Here is an 18,413-nt window from a genome sequence, read left to right as displayed (position 1 = left end):
CTGTCTTATTCACTGTGACTCAGGGCATCCTTTTAGGATTTCTTATGCATTTCCAGAGGATGGGCAAATTAGCAAACAGCTTCATGTAAGAGGGACTCTGACAGACAGGAGAGCAGCTTTGGTTCTTCCTGTAGATGCTTCCAACACGCTTTCTCAGTGGGATAATTTTTTTTCAGTCCCCACAAGAATGTTTGACAGAAGCAAACCTCCCTTTTATTCCACAGAACCCAAGGAAAGAAGCAAATAACAAAGGGAATAACAGTTGTATTAATTAATTAAACTCTTTTGCTCATTGCCCTGTTAGGATCAACTTCTGAGCACAAGTGTCCATCCAGCTTTGTGACACTGGTGTGTGGGAACAAGGTGGGAACAACGGGAGTTCCCTGTTGTGAATCTCGGAGCAGTGAAATTTCATCCTGGTTCTGAGACAGCAGCAACGGAAGCAAAATCTATGTTGGTTCTCAGTGTGGCACCTGACAAACTCTTGGAAACAGTGCTGTCCAACACGATGAACATCAGAGGTAGAAATAGGAGAAAAGAAGAAAATGGTCTTGAGATTGTGTTGAAAAACTCAACTTCTGCTCATGATTTTGCCAGAGACTGAAGGCTAAGGAAACCTTGCTTCTCTCTTGCAAATAGTTCATTTGCTTTTAATGAGATTTCAAGTGTGTTGATCAGTACCGGCTTTGTACCGTGACCATGATGGATCCCCTAGCTGGTCACTCAGCAGTCAGAGCCCTGCCTGTCCCTCCAGGTCCCTTTATCCTGAGCAGACCCAGCACTGGCCCTCCTCTCAGACTCTGGTGCATAGGTTTTCTTCAGCCCATCAAACTGGGAGCACTCTAAACCAGTTATTTGCTGACAGCGACACAATAGTTGAAGTAGACAAACTCCTCAACCTTCCCAAGGTTCCAGATGTAGGAGTATTTTACTTGACTAGCACAATAAATGTCTAGGTTTAGACAAAATAATAAAACCAGCTGCACACAGTTCCTTGCCTCAATTTCTTCAACACTCTTGAACATCCCTTGGGTACTCACAGCAGCTCTTTTAGATCATCGTGAACACATCTACAAGAGTTGGCTGGTATAGTAGTTGTACTGGCTAGAAGAGGGTATTTTTTCTAGATGCTTTTTGCGGAGGGGTTGGCCTTTGTTTCCTTGCAAGTTCTCTTCAAGCTGCTGGGGCTTTGTGCTTTTCAGAGCCAGGGTGAACATCTGATCTTTTTGTTCTTCTAGGGAAATTGCATTGTTCTAAGAGCTGTCCCTGCAGACACATTTGGCTGAGCTGTCTTCCCTAGGTTCAGGCGTGCCATTGTCCTAATGTGCTTCCACTTGAATGGAAGCCATCAGCGTTTTAAACCTTCCATTGTCCCATATCCAAGAGATGTGACACAACCCTGATAGCAAATGGCTGATTTGCCCAGGTATCCAAGGAGATAGTGTTGCGTCCTGCCCATAAGAGTCCTTAAGATATGCTTAGGCAGGTCCCTTACCTCATCACACCCCAGTTATATCCTTAACTATACCCATACATCGCTGCCCTGTACTCTGCCAGTATAGGCATTCTGACACCGTATCAGTACGGATTATTATCCTATAGGAAGGAAATCAATAGCACCAGGGTAGATAAAGTTTTTCATTGTTAAAACTGTATCTCTCCTAGGGTTTCTTCCGGCAGACCAATAAAATTTCACTTATGTTAACTGGAAGAGAAATACGGGTACAACAATCCCAAATACCAGCCTTGGGCAAGTCCCAACCATAAACATCTTCTGCAGCAACCAGACCTGGAGGAGTCACTGGCTGGTGGGGTCAGGGAGGCATCTCAAAGCTGACTAGACTCACTGTGCAGACAGTGGTACCCAGGTGTGGCCTTGGGGGGCAGCAGGGAACAGCCAGTGGAAGCAGTCTCGGTGGCCAGAGCACCCCAGCCAGGTTTGCCTTCCTCCAACCACTCTCCTACGGGCTGTTCGCATCAGCTAGGTGTTTGCTTCTTCTAGACAGATGCCATGTGTTTGTGTCCAAAGGGATTCATTATTTTTGCAGTAGCATCCATGTAGCCATTCTCAGTGTCCCAAGATCTTGAGTAACATCAGACTTCATGAGTGCTTCCAGTGGAATGACAGAGACTCCCCTCTGCTTGCTTCAGACGCTTGCTTGCGAGCCAGAAGCTATCTTCATTTCTGTTTGGCAGGCGCTCGCTTGACGATGGGAACCTCTCAGTCCTCCTGTACCAAGTGATGGCAAAGGCAGCTTGTTAGACCTAGAAAATTTAGTGTCAGAAAACAGAATAAAGAAGTCAATGAGGAGCAGAGAGCAGGCAAAACACACGGTCAGGACAGTCATTAGGCAGTGACACAATGCCCAGCGATTTACGAAATCAGGCCCTTCATTCCTCTGTGGTTTTGTCTCCCCGTCTAAAATTAGGTGTAACCATCCAGGCAAGTGACATAAATTGGGTCTGGAGTCCCTGTACGAAAGTTCCCAGAGAAAGTAGGCTGTTCCTTGAGGTTTTGGTGGTTGAAGAGTGCTTGATGTTTGAAGAGAATTTTTTTAAAAAATAATCTGCTAAGTGATCCATTAGTTGTTCTCTGCTGTTCATCTACAAGTGAATTGTGTCAGCAGCCGTCCGTTAAAAGACAGAAAAGAGAGAGGAGGAAAAAAAAAAAAGGAAACAAAATATTGACAACTGGGCTAAAGCCAAAACTTCAATGGTAATAGTGTAGTGATCGTCTGCTCCAGCATTGTGTACAGATGGGTGAGGAGAAAATGTACAAACTACTCCAGGTTTGGTAGGCAGGAAGGTTTGCCGATCTTTTTCAGCCATCTATCTGACCTATGATAAAAAGGGTTCGCTCTGTATGTTTTCTTTCTTTCTTCCTTGATTAAGCTGGAAGCTTGCAGAGTGGGGGAATAAAGCTTAAAAATTTGGCCTTTTTTAACAGCAGAAAGTTGGTTTAAATTGCTGTAGGTGTCAGCAGGTTAGCTAGTTCGCCAGCTGGCAAGATGAGCTTATTTTTATAGTTTTTCAACATCGTTTTTTACTTTTATTTTTCAAAACTATTTCAGTGAGGTTTCAAATTCAACTGTCAAATTCCAGAAATCTGCAATGGCTTAATTTGCTGGGCTAAAGGCATGGGGAGTGATGAGGAAGCAGTAAGTAATTAAATTGCTGCAGAGATAACATCTAGCTGACTTAATGGTTAAGTTTTTTCTTCATTTCTTCAGTGTTGTCTGAGAGCTAGTCTACAATATTTGGAGTATTAAAAACTGTATTCTCAGCAGCATTCATAATCTCATTTTATTAAAAGGGTTTTCAAGTGATTAGCATTCAGTCATCCTCTGGCCCTTGCAAGGAGCACCGAGCCTCTCAACCCAGATTGTCCTGTAAATGCACAGATCATCTCTCTGACATTAGTAGTTGCCCACAAGTTCATTAGCACAGAAAACTTAAAAAATTGGGCTTTTTCTTTGCAGGTTCACTGTGGCCCCGTGCATGTAGCGCAGAGCTGGAGCTCAGGTGTCACCCACGGTGACATTTTGACTCTGCTGTTAAACTCCCACTGGCAGCTGTAGGGTCAGGTTTTGCCACACGCTGTGTGTCCGTCCTTGCCTCTGGCACGCTGTGTTGCCACTGGCAAGGCTCTTTACCTCTTGTGCTTCAGTTTACGTGGCAGTGGGAGGAAGGTTTGAGCCTTGCTTGGGACGGGGCAATGGACCAGAGGACCTCTTGAGGTCCCATTCATCTCTGCGTTGCGTGACTCTACAGCAAGCCTAGCTGCACCCTGTGTAAAGCATTTTGGGTTTTGTGAATGAGGAGTGTTGCACAAAAGCCAGCTGTTGTTATTATTTACGCTGTCTATTTACTGGTCACATTTCTCAGGGCTGGGGAATGGAAAAAAAAATCAATCAGCAGATTCATTTTGTTTATATTTAATTTCACTTCCAGCGTTTGGGGAATGTTGATTTATTAAACACTCTTCTTTCCTCTAAAACCCCTGGTTTTACATAATTGGTGGAAACATTGTCTCATTCTTACACATAGGTGTACATTTCTCTTTTGAAACGCCATTTCAGAATTCTATCAAAGCTTTGCTTCCTGCTGTGTGCATTGCATTGCTTTAGGAGAGATGGCTGGATCCCGCAGCACAGCTAAATGTAGTAGCGACGCTTGTTTACATCGTGCGAAGCCCAGAGCACACTCAGACATGCCCTGCTCGAGCTGTGCGGGCAGTTAGCACATCTCCACTGCCCCGTCCGCCCCGCCAGCTCCGGGGCATCCCGCAGAGCACGGGCGCTCCAGTGCTCCGGAGCCCCATCCCAACCTCACAGCTGCAGAGCTGGGGTCTCTCCGGCTCCCCGTGTCCCACGCGGTGCCTGCAGTGGTTCAGCCCTCACCTGGGAGCTTGGTGTCTCCAGTGCCGTCGGCGGCCCCAGTGTTGCACTGTATCTCTAGAGCTGATGGAGCTCTTCCCGTTCCCGTTGCAGGCTGTGACAGATGCACCCCTCATGTGATCCAACAAATGGTGTCTTGTAAGTTGGCAGAAGAGAAACTCAGGAGGAAAGGCAAAACATCTACCCTGCTGCTAGCTCAGATATCAGCTCTGACTCTTGCTGGCAATCGGAGGAGTTGGAGCTGGCCTGGCAGTGGCGGGGTTAATAACTGTGGTATTGAAAATATTTGTTCTTGATATTGCTGAGGCTTTTTAAAAATGGTCAGAAATATGTGGTACTTCTCAGTTTCTGGTGAAGTGCTCCACATGAAACACAGCATTCCTGCAGCAGAATAACAGCTTGTGGTTTAAATAAATGTTGTTATTTCTGCTCTGCTGTAGGTGTACATGTATGTTTTGGTTCAGTGACTGCCAGATACTGTAAATGAGTATTGATTTCCTTTTCTATTTTAAGCTTTTCTGCAGAAAAGGCATCCCACATGCCTTTAGCTTTCTTTGCTGTACCCAAAGTGATTGCAGCCAAGGCTTTATCTAACTAAATACTCTTTTATTTTATGGTTACCACTCATCCTTATTTTAGTAGTTGCACCCCAAGCTGGTCAGGTCCCCATTCACCGTTTGGAGTTTAAAGCTATTACATCTAGCCCTTTTCGAGAGCAAATCAAGGCAGTGTTTAAAACTCATGGCAAGTAGATCCTTATTTTCATTGGCGTGGCAGCCCTCGCTGCCATAGGTGAAGCTGCCTTAGTGTTAGAAGTGAAAGAACATTTTAGGAAGCCAGTCTGCCTGGCTGAAGTCTTTGGAGAGCCAGGTTAGCTCAGTGTGGCCAAGAAATAACACAAACCTGGATCTGGCAGCTGTAGGCTGGAGTCTCTATCCATTTGTTAACTTTCAAGTCACCCGTAGGTAAACCATTGCACCTCAGCCACACTTCAAATTTTATTTTGGTATGAAATGTGAATAAACATTTCAGCCTTTGAAGCACATGTTGCAGCAATCACTGTCTTAGCAGGATTCCTGCGTCTCACGTTTAACTGCTTACGTGCAGCCGTCTCTCCTACCTCAGGTCTATGGCAAACATGGAATAGTAAATTAATTGGAACATGCTCAAAGCCTTGGCAAACACTTTGCCTGCGACATTACTGATTTCCCAGAGGAATAGCTGCTGTTATTGATTTTGACAGAGCCTGTAAAGCCTCTCACTGCAAAGATTCCTCTCATAGCTGGGCAGGGCTGAAGTGCAGCTCTGGGATGTGCCAAGATAGGATTATTCATTGGAAATTAATGTGCTTAATCTCAAAGTATGTTAAAATATACATAAGTGCTTTATGATTAAGAAATCAATCTTTGAGTTTGCATCTCTAAGTTTATGGGATAATTCCACCCTGGCTTTTGGAAAATCACATAGAGAAAGATCGGCTTTTTGGAGACTCATGTTATCTGCAACATCTGACCTTTTTATGAGTTCGTCAGTTTGTTAAAGATAGCCAATTAAGATCTCTGCCAACACAGAGGACTGCAGACAAAATTCTGTCAGAAAGGTAAAAGTTAGGATGGGTAATTGACTTGGTGCAGGAAGTAATCAAGGGTTCCACGTAATGGGTGGAACTGTCTGGTTACAAACCATACTATCAGGTTTAAGTATTTCAGGGAATTTAAGTTTTATGTTTTGCTTTAAACCATTGCCGTACAATTGGGAATTGTGCAGTCAGTGCTTTATTAAAAAGTAATAATATACTATCTTGAGTTCACAGAACAGGTAAAGTGGCATCCCCTTTCTTGCCCCTTACTTACTCACAGCACTCTTCCAAGCTAGTGAAGATTTGCCCACGTAAGCCCGAAATGCCTGATCAAAGTACTTCAGCTGTGCAGTTTTTATTGCAGGGAATGGCCTGGAAACACGCTGACCCCCTTGTGCCAGACGTGTGCTTTCCAGCTTCTTCCCTGCGCAGGTGCTAGGGAGATGAGCTGAGTTCTTCCTTTAATAACTTTTTCAATATTGCTTGTCAGGAGTTGTCTGTACCATCCACTCCCTGAAATAATAGCTTGAGGCTGGAGGTGATTAGAGCCATGGCTAGAGTTTGAAATACGGACAATCCCATGTTTAAGAACCACTGATTTTGTGGGGAGACTATGAAGAACCGCTGGTGAGCCCAGGTTCAGACCACTAGTGATGTCTAGCTCCTGCGTGGAAAATACCTTGTGAAAAAAGTGAAGTCAGAACAAGCCTGCAAACTTGTCTTAGAGGACTTCAAGGTGCAATGCTTAACATTTAGATGTTGTATCCTCTGCACCACTTTATGATTTGTCTGAAACTGTAAGCACTTCTTAGCAAACACTTGAAAATAAGCAAGCGTGTTACCAAGGACTTGAAAGTCACCAAGTACTTGTGTGGACCTAACCAGAGGGTTGGCTTTACTAAGTAATTTCCATCATTTGAAGCTCAACTAGAACTCCTCACCTCGAAACAAGGATACTGCTAATTCCATCTTCTGTGCTATGCAAAAGGTGAGATTAAATGGTTAAAGTGGGGCTAGGCTGCCATGTAGGGAGCGTTCTTGCATGGCTTGAGCTGGTACTTTAATCAAACACATCTTGTTCCTTTCTAGGAAGCCTGCTTAGTCTTTTAGGGTTGAGTTGGGTTTGTCAGGCTATGAACTTTTAGCACCAATAAGTCGTGACTCCTGTCACTGGAACGGGTACCAGTGTTCTGAATATGCTGAGACTGCAAGTGAATTCAGTAAGAAGGAACTGGTTTTGCACAGCTGCTTTGGAACAGAGACATACCTTTATATTTTAAAAAACCTTGTTCAGTGAACAGATTTAGTCCTGAACTAGTGAGTAACGTGGATTTTAAGCAATAGTGACTGTGCAGAAGAGAACTTCTGGCCCTTTAATAGCAGCTTTCTCATGCTTTGAAAGGACAGTCCATCTAATTACGCAAGCCTTTCTTTTTCCAAGGCTTTGACTCACCAGGCAGTGCCTGCATTTTGATTTCAAGAAGAAACTGCTACATGACTGGCTAAATGGTAATTCTTGTCCCTTTGGAAATCATTAGAGGTTGCAAGTCCGTGAAAGAAGAGGGGAAGGTCTGCGAAAACTGTTCTTGCTCTTATTCCCCGTTTGTTGGTTCTCCATTGAGGATCATGGTCCTGCAGCCATCTTCCATCTGTGGCCGCTTTGCTTCCAAGTGCAAATTATTTTTTAATAAAATTAACAAGAAGTAACTGATTTTTCCTGCTTTCCAAGGGGATCTATGCCAGAAACTGCTTTGAATATTCTTCCTCCACGCCTTAAAGCTAATCTAAAAATTTTGGGTGTGATTTCAGATCGACTTGAATTTTGCAGCTGATGTAGTCTATTTAAATAATGCTTGGCACGGTTTTCTTAGAAAGACACTGACTGCTTTGTGCATTCATCCTTGTAGCTCCCCTTGGGAGACACGACCTCCATTTTATCTCTCTTGTAGCCCTTGTACCGAGGAAGGGCTGAAGCAGAGCAAAGATCAGGACAGGGATGTCCAGTTCCAGCCTTACTGCCAGCTGGGGGGGGGGGGGGCAGTTCTGCCTGGGCTCCCCCCAAGTCCCCTCGTGTGTGGCAGTGCCCACACCTTGCCTCTTTGAAAAACAGAAGTCATAATTCTTCTCCCGAGGATTGCTGCGCGCTGTGGAAGGGCAGCTGCAAGAGGAAGGCGCAGCTCCAAACCCTGAGCCTCCCCCGGCTCCTCTGCCTCGCACACCCAGAGCAGCGGTCAGTGCTGCTGAGGAACATCCCATCTCTGGTGTCAAAGTGGAGGAGTGTCTCCCCGAGGCAGCCCGTGTAACCCTAGAATTCCCTCCTCCTTAGTTTTATTCACAAAAAGGTTAGGAAAATCCGGCCCATGAATTTTAAGCTACACGCCACGTGTTTCACCTGTGATCTCAGCCTTCTGTGCCCTAAAATATTACTTCGAAGCTTCCTTGAAACAAAACACAGCTGGTCTCAAGCGTTAACTTTGCAGAGATTTGTCCAGAGCTATGCGGTTGCCAGGTTCCAATAATTCCTTCCCTCCCACCCCCACCTGAATTTTCCTTCATCTCTTTCCCCTGCGTTAGACCACTCGTGAGTTATTCTCGGGGAGGGCGAGGGCCTGCTTTTAGGAGAGCTACAATAAATCAGCGTAACCTCTTTCTCCACACAGTTTTGTGCTGGCTCTAGCTAGATCCTGTTGAACCTTTTGTTTTGAAATATATCTGTACTACCTGGTTCTGTCTCTGCCCTGTTGATTTATGGTGTCTTCACTTTCTGGTGTTGTTGGATACCTTACCCCTGTTCCTCCTCCTGCAGGTCATGGCACTTCTCAGATGTCCTCCTAACTGCTGATGAAGGGCTGTGATTTTGAAATGTATGATGACACCAGGCTTGCAGACGTTGCAAGAGTTGCTCATGGAAGCAAGCACAGACTTTATGCCTAATCTCTAAGTCTCTAGGTTGTTAGACTGTAGGATGCTGCTTAAATGAACAGCAGCCCCTTTGGACAGGCTTGAATGGGAACTTCTGAGCCTGGGTAAATGGGGAAGGGAAGTAGGAAGCAGAGTTTGGTGGAGAGGGTTGTTTTTTTAATTGCCAGTTTAGGATCTGGACTTGAATGAAGCTACTGATTCTCCTAGACTAGAACAAACCACATCAAACACAAATGTACAGAATCCTCGATCCCTGCAAGCTCTCTGAAATCAAGCAGAATTTTTGTAGTGCATGTGTGGTGTATGGTCCTTTGACATATTCTGTGGTGCTTAAAGGTTTTTCACAGGTTAAACTACTACATTCTTGAACTACTTATTACCTCAGTCTATCTGGAAGAAGTGAATTCCTCCAGATTTGGATCTGTGTGAGATATCCATGCTGATGCTACATGGTCTATAGTATTGAGAGAAGGTTAACAGAGACTCAACTCTAGGCTGTTGCCATTCTGACTTGCTTTTTCTCCTGAGTTGGGAAAAATAGCTATAGAACTGCTAATTTGACACAATGTTGTTCAACTTCAGTGTTAGCTGAAAAAAGAGGTGATTTTGATTATGAACCTGCATGGCAAAGCTATGGGCCAGTAGAGCAGAGGCTAGGAATGCATTTCTCAAAAAAACTGAGCAAGAGAGCAGGCAAAGCTTGCAAGAGCAAGCTCTTGTATGTAATGCCACCTTGAAATGTGGCTTAGAACTGGGAGCAAAGTCACTGCCTCTTGCACCTTCAGAGGGACAAAACTCTGCATGTTTCTTAGAGGCAGAAGGATGATGCGAAGGGACACGCCTGACTCCACCATAAATATCCCTGTCTAACTGGAGTTACCAGGCTGAACTCTTGGCTAACTGCATAGGTCACGAGCATGCACAACGTGAGACAAATTGCCAATACTATTTTTAATCTCTGCCCATGGCCCAAGTCTAGTCAGGGTTGCTTCAGGACACAAATCACTTCAGGGGGAAAAAAAGTGCAAAAGCTTACTGAAAAAGCAGGTAGAGAGACATCTCTCTTCCAAAGTTCAGGTCTTGCACCCAAAGCAAGAGGCTCAAGAGCCCTCCAGAGAAAAGGGCACCAGTAGTGGACAAAATAATTCATTCTTCATTACGTGTTCTTGGAAATGATTAGCTGGAAATTTAAAAAAAGAAATAAATCTTTAACCAAATACTAAGAGTAGAAAATTGGAATGACAGTCAAAGCTCAACAAAATTAGAAGCTGCTTAATGCATAATCTTATTATGTGAAAAATAACTAATCTTCATAATCAGTGAGGACCACTAACCCAGCAAACACAGGAAGGCATACCTGTAATTGGCTTTCCATTATAATATACTTTGGAAGGAAAATATGCATACACGACATTAAGTTAAAAGGGTCTGTGAGCAGCAACTCTCCAGTCGCTTGTCCACAAATGCCACCAGTGAAATGTTTTTGATAAATAAAGGTTAATTGTTCACTGTGGTTCTAAGACTCAGGCTGATGCCAGCTACAAAGGAGCTGATGTATCAGCTCAAACAACACACCAAAATGTAATACTTAATTTCCATAAGCCAGTCATTTTCCTGGCAGCCTAGCTAACTCAGAGCTTTCCTGTCAGTTAGTTTTTAAAAATTACTTCAGGAATTTAGTGTCAAGTAGTCAGCACTGCTCAAGTCAGATGTTGTTAGAGCTGATCTGGTTCTGGTAACAACATACGTAATACCAAATGAAAAGCATAGTTGCCTTTGTAGAGTAACATGGTATTAGCTTAAGTTGCAAGATATTGATTTAGGAAATCACTTCTGCATGTGATTAAATCAGTCCTTATTCAGGACATCATTTATAAATCCTTTTTTAACTTTCATCTTGTACTTTGTAAGTCCTACTGACTTTCATGAGTTGAAGAAAGTTTCCTGGGTTTAAGCAAGTACTTAAAATATCGTTCTGAAGAGGGATGCTTTTGAATGGGGCGGAAAAGATTGCATTTTTCATATATGCAGTCACAGGAATCCTGTCTTCAGTTCTTTGGTTTAGTCCCAGTGTTTTGGTTTATTTTCTGGTAATAAAAGAACATGCACAAGGTCCCACAGAAGTGGGTCTGTCCCCAGAGGACACAAGATGTTAAAATCATACCATCCTGCTCCCAGCCTTCTTCATCTAGTTCAGTTTCAACATGATTTTTGTTGAAAATAAAGCAGCAACATGAATCTTCTGCCCAGCAGCACCCAAGTCCTGAGTTGGGTTTCTGACCTGCCAGATTTTGTAGCACAACAGCTTTCAGAGTGTTGTTTCAAGGCATGTTTTTTCTGATGACAGAGCCCTGGTTTAAGAGGACTCATGCATTTGCGTAAGCCTGGTGCTGCAGTTTGTTTTCCCTACAATTATTCTCCTGCAATTGATTGTGGAGTTGCATCTCTGAACCTTTGACCTGGCATGGCGGAGGAGGCGGAGGTGGCAATATGTGCCAAGCAAGAACGTGAGAACCTCTAAAGCTGGTTCTGCTCTTGTACCTACAGCTGAATTCCTGCCCTGCGAAGCTGCTCCCTACACAAGAAAGGATATATTAGAAGTTACAGTGAGAAATAAGCTAAAGCTTAGATCAAGGGGTGACCTCTCCAAAGAGGCAGGACAAAGACAGTGTGTTCATATTTTGTGCACAGGGACTCTGCATTGCAGCCTGGCCTCTACTGCTCCCAGCCTCCCTGCTTCAGGAAAGGACGTTTGCATGTGCCTTGTGCCAACGCTGCGTGTGGCATCGCTGCGTCTTGCTTACGTAGCAAGCTGCAGCTGCAGCACAGGAGGGACTAATACCTGCGTGTCCAGCACAGTCACGGGTGACCAGCGCAGTGGAGAAGTGGGAGCAGGGACTGGTGGCTGGTACGTACCATTACCTCCCAATGGAAGATGAGTAAACACAGCCGGTAGTTGATTTGAACAGTAAAGGCAAATACTATCCTGCCCTCTTGTAATAAATAACTGCATCTGTTTGCCAAGCTGTGCAGTACCAGGAGGCAGAAACCTGCAGTGGGGAGGGAGGAGGAGGTGGTGAAAGCTATGGGAAGGGTAGGGAGCTGTGAAAACTGTTGCTTTTGCAAACAGCAGTCAATAAACTGGTTTCCTTTAATAGCCGTAATTGTTGCTGCACTGGTTAGGTGGGAGCAAGCACGTGGATGCCTACTCATGCTCAGCTCACACCTTGGCTTTGTGTGGAGACACACCTGCCGAGTGCGGGGAGGCAAAATGGTGCTGTTGTGTGATTAGGTGCTTTTTTTGTGCAGGTGCCAAAGCACTGCAGTTGTGAGGTGTTCAGCGATTACAGTCGCACCAGCCAAAGCCAGCTGAGGCATCCAGAGATACCATCAGGTTTCCCTGTCTGTGGTTGCAGACCTGCTAGCACAGGTTCAGGCATGGGTCAGCCTCCACCAGAAAACCTTGCAGGCTCTGCCCTGATTTCTGCTCAAGATGTGCGAGTTTCCAAGGGCTGGAGGTGAAGAAATATCTCCCCAGCATCAATTTGATACATGGGCAATACACAAACCTTGTTTAAACAGAATTTCCACTGGGGTCGCACACAGAGGCACTGCAGTCCTGCAAAATCTTGATGCCTGCAGGGTTTCTGTATTAATTTTAAATTACTCTGTTGAAAGCAAGTCTCTGATATTCTGTTATTCCAGCCATTGCGGTAGGAAAGAGCAGGCTGCGATTTGAGAGCAGGGGTGTCTGCAAAAATGTTTACATACAGAAAAGAACTGCTGTCAGTCAATCTAATCACACAATGTATTTTCATGCCAGCTTGCTAGTGAAAATATGTTGAACCATGTATTTGTTCCACTGCCTTCAGGTATTATTTGCCAAATCTAAACTGGTTTTGTAATGGAAAATGGGAGGTTAGGTGAAAGAGCCAAGTCCTTCAATCCTTGCTCAGATGATACTCATACTAATTTCAATTTTTCAAGCGGTTGTGTTTAATGCATGGCCCCTGTGCTTAGGCCTGCAAGCCGGAGCTACAGAGCTGTGTAGATGTGACCTAGTTTTTAGACAGCAGAGCTACTCTCACTTTTTATTGAACGACAAAATGAGCTGCTTCTGTTTCAACATAACAAATCAGAAATTTTACTTGTTTATGACTACTGATACGACAAAACTTTCTAAAGTATCGAAGTGTTGTCGACATCTACTGCCATTAGGGCTCTTAAGGCACAAACAGTCTCAGGAATTTCATTCGGTATTTTGCAGACAAATAATAACCCAGGTCTCTCGCCCATGATATCCAAAGGCTCGGTTCTGCAATGCCAGGCAATTGTGCTCGATGGGAGGAGAGGTTGCAGGAACACCTTGCCTCTCTGAAGCATTTAGTTTTTTTCTTTTCTCCCCGGTTTCACAGAAGATGAGGGGTCTGAGCATCTAGCAGGATGCTGTCAGGCAAAGTCATGGTGCTGCATCAGTGTGAATGAAAGTAAAACTAGGTCTTTGCTGTTGGGGGGATGCAATACTGGCATAATTCTGCTGGCAGGGATCTCTTTGCCAGCTTCCCATTCGGTTTCAATCACTTGATGCATTTCAGTGCATACATTCAGATAACATTGCTCTGAGAAATGAAGAGTCAGCCAAGTCGCACCTTCATCTCTGTGCCTAGTCAGCAGAAAAAAATATAGGTCCTCTAAAGAGTAGCCGAGGGCTTAAGTAAGACACTGAGCAGGGAAGCTGTGAAGGGCCAGGTAACAGGAGTTGTACAGCAGAGAGACAGCCTGGCTGGGTCTGTTGGATATCAAGATGATGGGTACACAGGAATTTTCTCTCCCATTTCCTTAAGTTTCTGCATCGGTGTCCTGTGCGCGCAGTGCCACTGCTTGCTGTACCGCAGTGTCCAGAGCCTGCGGGTTAACAGCCTGGCTTTGCTTCAGCCCCTGCCCTCCTGCTGCATTTCTGAATGCTCGGGGATCTGCCAGCCCCAGCTCACAGCCTAGGGGACTGTAATGTCTCTTTAGGTGACCCAGGACCAGGGCTGAGGTACCAGACCAGTACTCGTAGGTGGAGGCAGAAGCATTTGAATGGTGCCTCCAGTTACCAGGGGCATGTATAAAATAATGACTTGCTCTTCCAGCACTGGCCACAGTGTCTCTGCTGGGCTGCCAGTGTCCAGGAGAGGAAGGACATGTAAAGCCATGATGACTCTGCTGCAGAAAGTTCCTATTCTCTGCTGTGGAATGAGCAGTGTCTCTGTTTCTTCAGCATTTAGAGCTCCAATAATAGACCCGGCACTCTGAAAATCGGACTGTCAGACAAGTGCTTTGATAACCTGACAAATCTATTGACCGGAGAAGATGACAAACGAAGAAATGACTGCGCCACACTGATGGTTTTGAAACCTTCAGTCATACTAAAGAACATTTTTAAGGCACAGCAAATTACATATGCTACGTGACCTAACTTCACCCTTGGTAATTAGTATTAGAAGACACCAGAGCATCTTTGCATTGCTGCATTTGTGTCTGTAGTATGGTCTGTAAAATCCTTCTGGTTTCGATGGATGCTTTTTCAAGTTGCGTAGCTTGAGCAAATACTTTGAAGCAGGTGCTAATCAAAGAGCTAAAGCAGGAGTTTCTACATCATCCAACATCTTTTTTTAAATGTATTAAGATCAAAGCAGTTTATTACAGTGAATACACTGTCTAAAAAAGCACTTGAAACCTCAATCAAAACAAAGTTCAGGAATTCACTGGCTGTAAACAGATGTCGTTATTTTGTTGTCAGTTCATTTAATATTTCACTGTTAATGTACTGGAAATATCTAACATGTAGCCTTCAAACTGTTTTGAGGTTGCTGATGTTGCAATGACAGATGGTACTTTTACACAAACAAGTTATGTTTATGTTGCTGAAGCTGAATTTTGAATAGTCACCTGCTGAATTCAGCAAAACTTCTGTAGTTTAATTTCTACTTCTGGTATAGTTCTAGTCCAATTCTACACAAGTTTTGCCCAGTAAAAACACTGGGAAGGTGCATTCAACTTCAGTCACTCTCACTTGATGCCATTCCAGTGAAAGTAAAGTATCACTGGTAAAACTGGAATCCTCAAAGAGATGTATTTGTGTGTCCATTGTGTGTTCTTCAAAAACAAGTGTCTATTAGACTGGGTTTTTTTATGATCCCTGTCTGTAGTCATATGGTGGCTATGTAAAAGTCACTTTAAACACCAAAGTAAAGCAACAGTTTTGGGGCCAAAACTGGAGTGATAAAATTACCAGAATCGGGGTCAAAAGGTAAAATTCTAAACTCCAACCAAAGTTCTGGACTCTGCTTCAGACCTATTCTTTAACTTAAATTTCATCTTGAAGAGTGCTGTGTAACATCAGACACTGTTACAAAGTTAAGGATGGTGTTTGTGTTTGAAACCATGGAGAAGTACCAATCCCAAAAGAAATCAATGGTGACACTTAACGCTGTAGGAGCAGTGTAGATGCCTCAAGCCCAAGGCAGAGTTACCCAGCGCAAGGATTGATGCTGCAGCCCATCTCTATCTGCAGCTTGCAGCAGACCGTGGTGGCAGACAAATGGGACAGAGCAGTGCCTGTCCCATGAGCATTCCATGTGATCTGTCCTACTACTACCTGGTGAAGACCAGGCTGATGGTGGGGCAGGATGGCGATCATGTCCCCTCCGACCAAACCCACCTCAGCCGTTATATGCCTGCCTTCTATTTGCTGATGTCTGAAATGCTGTTGCTAAATTATATCTGCTGGTTTTACTTGCAGCTCTGAAGCCTTCGTGGGTTGATTGCCACGTTAATGATTTATACCTTAATGCTCCATTTAGGGCCCTGGTGTTTATCGCTCACGGCGCTGGGGAACACTGCGGCCGCTATGATGACTTGGCCCAGAGGCTGACAGGACTCAACTTGTTTGTTTTTGCCCACGACCATGGTGAGTAGCCTGAAACGGTGCTTGCTTTACAGCAGCTCAGGACTTTACTGAAGTAAATGCCTGTAAAGCTACTCAGCATTGAGAGAAGAGATAAAATGTTTACACCTCAGCATAAATGAGAAAGGGATCATCTGTTGCTTTGTAACGATCTGCATATTGAATCTGTAAGAAGCTGTCCCTGTTTACCTTGAGTTTTCGTCAGCCTTGTCCTTGACGTTAGTGCTAGTGCTATTTTAACCACCCTGTAACAGATTATTTGTCTTTCACCTATCGTGGGGCATGGGGAGGTATTTTCCACTGTGGAAGTGGGACTGGGATGCATTTCTGCTGGATTCATGGTCGATGTCCTGAATGATCCCAGAGGAGAGGCTGAAATGACAGTATAGCTTTCATATACTGATACGACTAGACAGCTACACCCCTGGGACATTGAGGAGCGTGGAGACATCACAGACCTTTGGACACATCTCCACAGTCCAGCAGAGACACCAGAGCTGGCTGTACACACCTCAGCTCTGCTGAGAAAGCAGCTTGAGTGCATTAAAGGCTGTGATAACACAGCAGCACAGCCTCAGCCCTCAGCCAGCAGGTCTGGGCAGTGCCGTGCCATGTAGACTTACTGTTCCAGCCTCTTCTGCCCTGAAGATCTCCGCTCTGTGCTCCATCCTGTGACATAGCTAAGCTGGGTATCACCAGATCGCCTGCAGCACATGAACTGGGACCTCCCAAATAATTTATTTGAACCATCTGTCCTGGCTCTTTGGTAGCCTCCTGTCACACCTGACTCTTGCAATTTCATGACTTCTCATCCTTGTGCTTGGAAGTCTTTGCTTTGTTTTTATCGGATTGCTGCCTCCCTGCAAGAGTCACTCTAGATATCAGTAAAATGAATCAATGGGATTAACGATGGCAGTGGACAAAAGGGAAGGCCAGATTCTGAGCTGACAGATTGAAAGGGGATGAATCTCAGTGTAAATCCGATCTCCTTCTGGCAGATCGTTCACTGTCATTCAAAAGTATACTGCAACACATTGGAAAGTATACTGCAATTTACTTGGCTGAAGCTGAGACTTCAAACCTGCCCCTAGATCTCCCCAAAGACAGGACTGCTTAATTTGAGCTTGACGATCCTGAACACATGTGAGGCATTGCACCATTTAGTCTGCAAGGGCAAAGGCAAAACCTTACTGAACCCAGGTAACCAGGGCTTCCCCTCATTCTTGCTCTCATGGTTCCCTTTCAATCACAGCACTGTCCTTGACGTGCAAAACCAAACCCTATATTTTCCCTGAAAAAGAGAATACCTAGTCCTCAGGACAGCTTGCAAGGAAAATAAATAAAAGCCATGTAATTCTTCTGGACAACTGCTCACATGCCATATTCAGGGCTGACTTTACAAAGCCAGTTGACCCGTGCAGGAGCATCGCTGCTGACCACATGAGTCTCTTTCTTTCTGTATAGGCACAATATTTCTAAGTGTTGATTCATTCATTCCGATATACTTCCTTCTGAGCTGGATGGAGGCTAGCAGGGATTTGCAGTAATCCCAGGAGAAAGTATCTCCATTCCTCTCTCTTTATCTGTATGGCATGAAGATCGTGAGAAAGGTGATGGAACAGGCCACATGCTGTCCACTCTGCAGCTGCTGTTAGTAGACCACAGACAATATATACAAAAAGTTCCTGAACTCCAGGACACACAAGCGTTTGGTTCAGAGCTTCCGTGGGCCTGTGAGAGACTGATTGCTCACTGTGCATGCTTAATGTTGTGCCTTAGTTCCTCATTCCCTTAAAACTTGATAAAGGTTTTAAGAAGTAGAGTTAAAATAACAATATTTGAAGCAACAAACCTAGAAGAAATGATAAAACGTTGTATTTATTGCATGGATTTGTAATGGAGGTTGCCTCTTCTGTTGATGGAGAAGTGCCTTTGGGGTGCAGGTTCCCGTCAGGCATGTTTTGCACTGTATAATGAGACAGTTATTTGCTCTCTTTTTCCTTGAATATCTTTTTGACTAGAGAAGCTTAAATATTTCATTGGATTTTCTCGATAGGCTGATGTTGCTGGATTAATTAGTTCGGCTCAATTAGTACAGATCTGGTTCCTCAGGCCAGTTAACAACTTCATTCTCTCTGTCAAACCTACAGTTTTCTGTGTAAATTCGGTTGGGTTTTCTTCGTCAGCAGTGGGGAGAGGGTAAAGAAGAACCCGAAAGCAGAACAACGGAAACACAGTTGTGTTTCACAAAGAGCTAATTTAACTGAGCTAGTTCACTGTAAGTCAGGGAGATAATTAACATATTTTAGGCTCTGTAAAATAATAGTAATTAAAAAAAAAAAAAAAAAAAAGAGGTACGGGGTGAAGATAAACTTTGATGGAATACAGGTTACAGCCTGAGCTGGATGCCAGTGAGAGCTGAAGGACAGAAACACCTCCGCTGCCAAATTTGCTCAGATCAGACTGGGAAGTTTATAGCTTTCCTCCACCATTTTATCTATTCCAGATCACTTCAACAGAGTGTTCCCCCTTTGCATCCCATCCTTTGAATATCTTTGGGTAA

General features: G+C 44.3%; 1 protein-coding gene across 6 annotated transcripts in view; it reads left to right on the top strand.

Annotated features, from left to right (window-relative positions):
* Positions 1 to 18,413, top strand: part of MGLL (monoglyceride lipase) — a 107,529-nt gene that overhangs the window by 47,436 nt on the left and 41,680 nt on the right. For all 6 annotated transcript variants that reach the window (XM_040590860.1, XM_040590861.1, XM_040590859.1 and 3 more), the window contains one exon: positions 15,747 to 15,853. In XM_040590860.1, the coding sequence (XP_040446794.1) occupies positions 15,747 to 15,853 (107 nt within the window). The remainder of the gene's footprint in view (positions 1 to 15,746; positions 15,854 to 18,413) is intronic.

This window comes from Falco naumanni, chromosome 4 (assembly GCF_017639655.2).
Source record: "Falco naumanni isolate bFalNau1 chromosome 4, bFalNau1.pat, whole genome shotgun sequence".
NCBI lineage: Eukaryota > Metazoa > Chordata > Aves > Falconiformes > Falconidae > Falco > Falco naumanni.
This window is presented reverse-complemented; position numbering and strand designations above follow the sequence as displayed.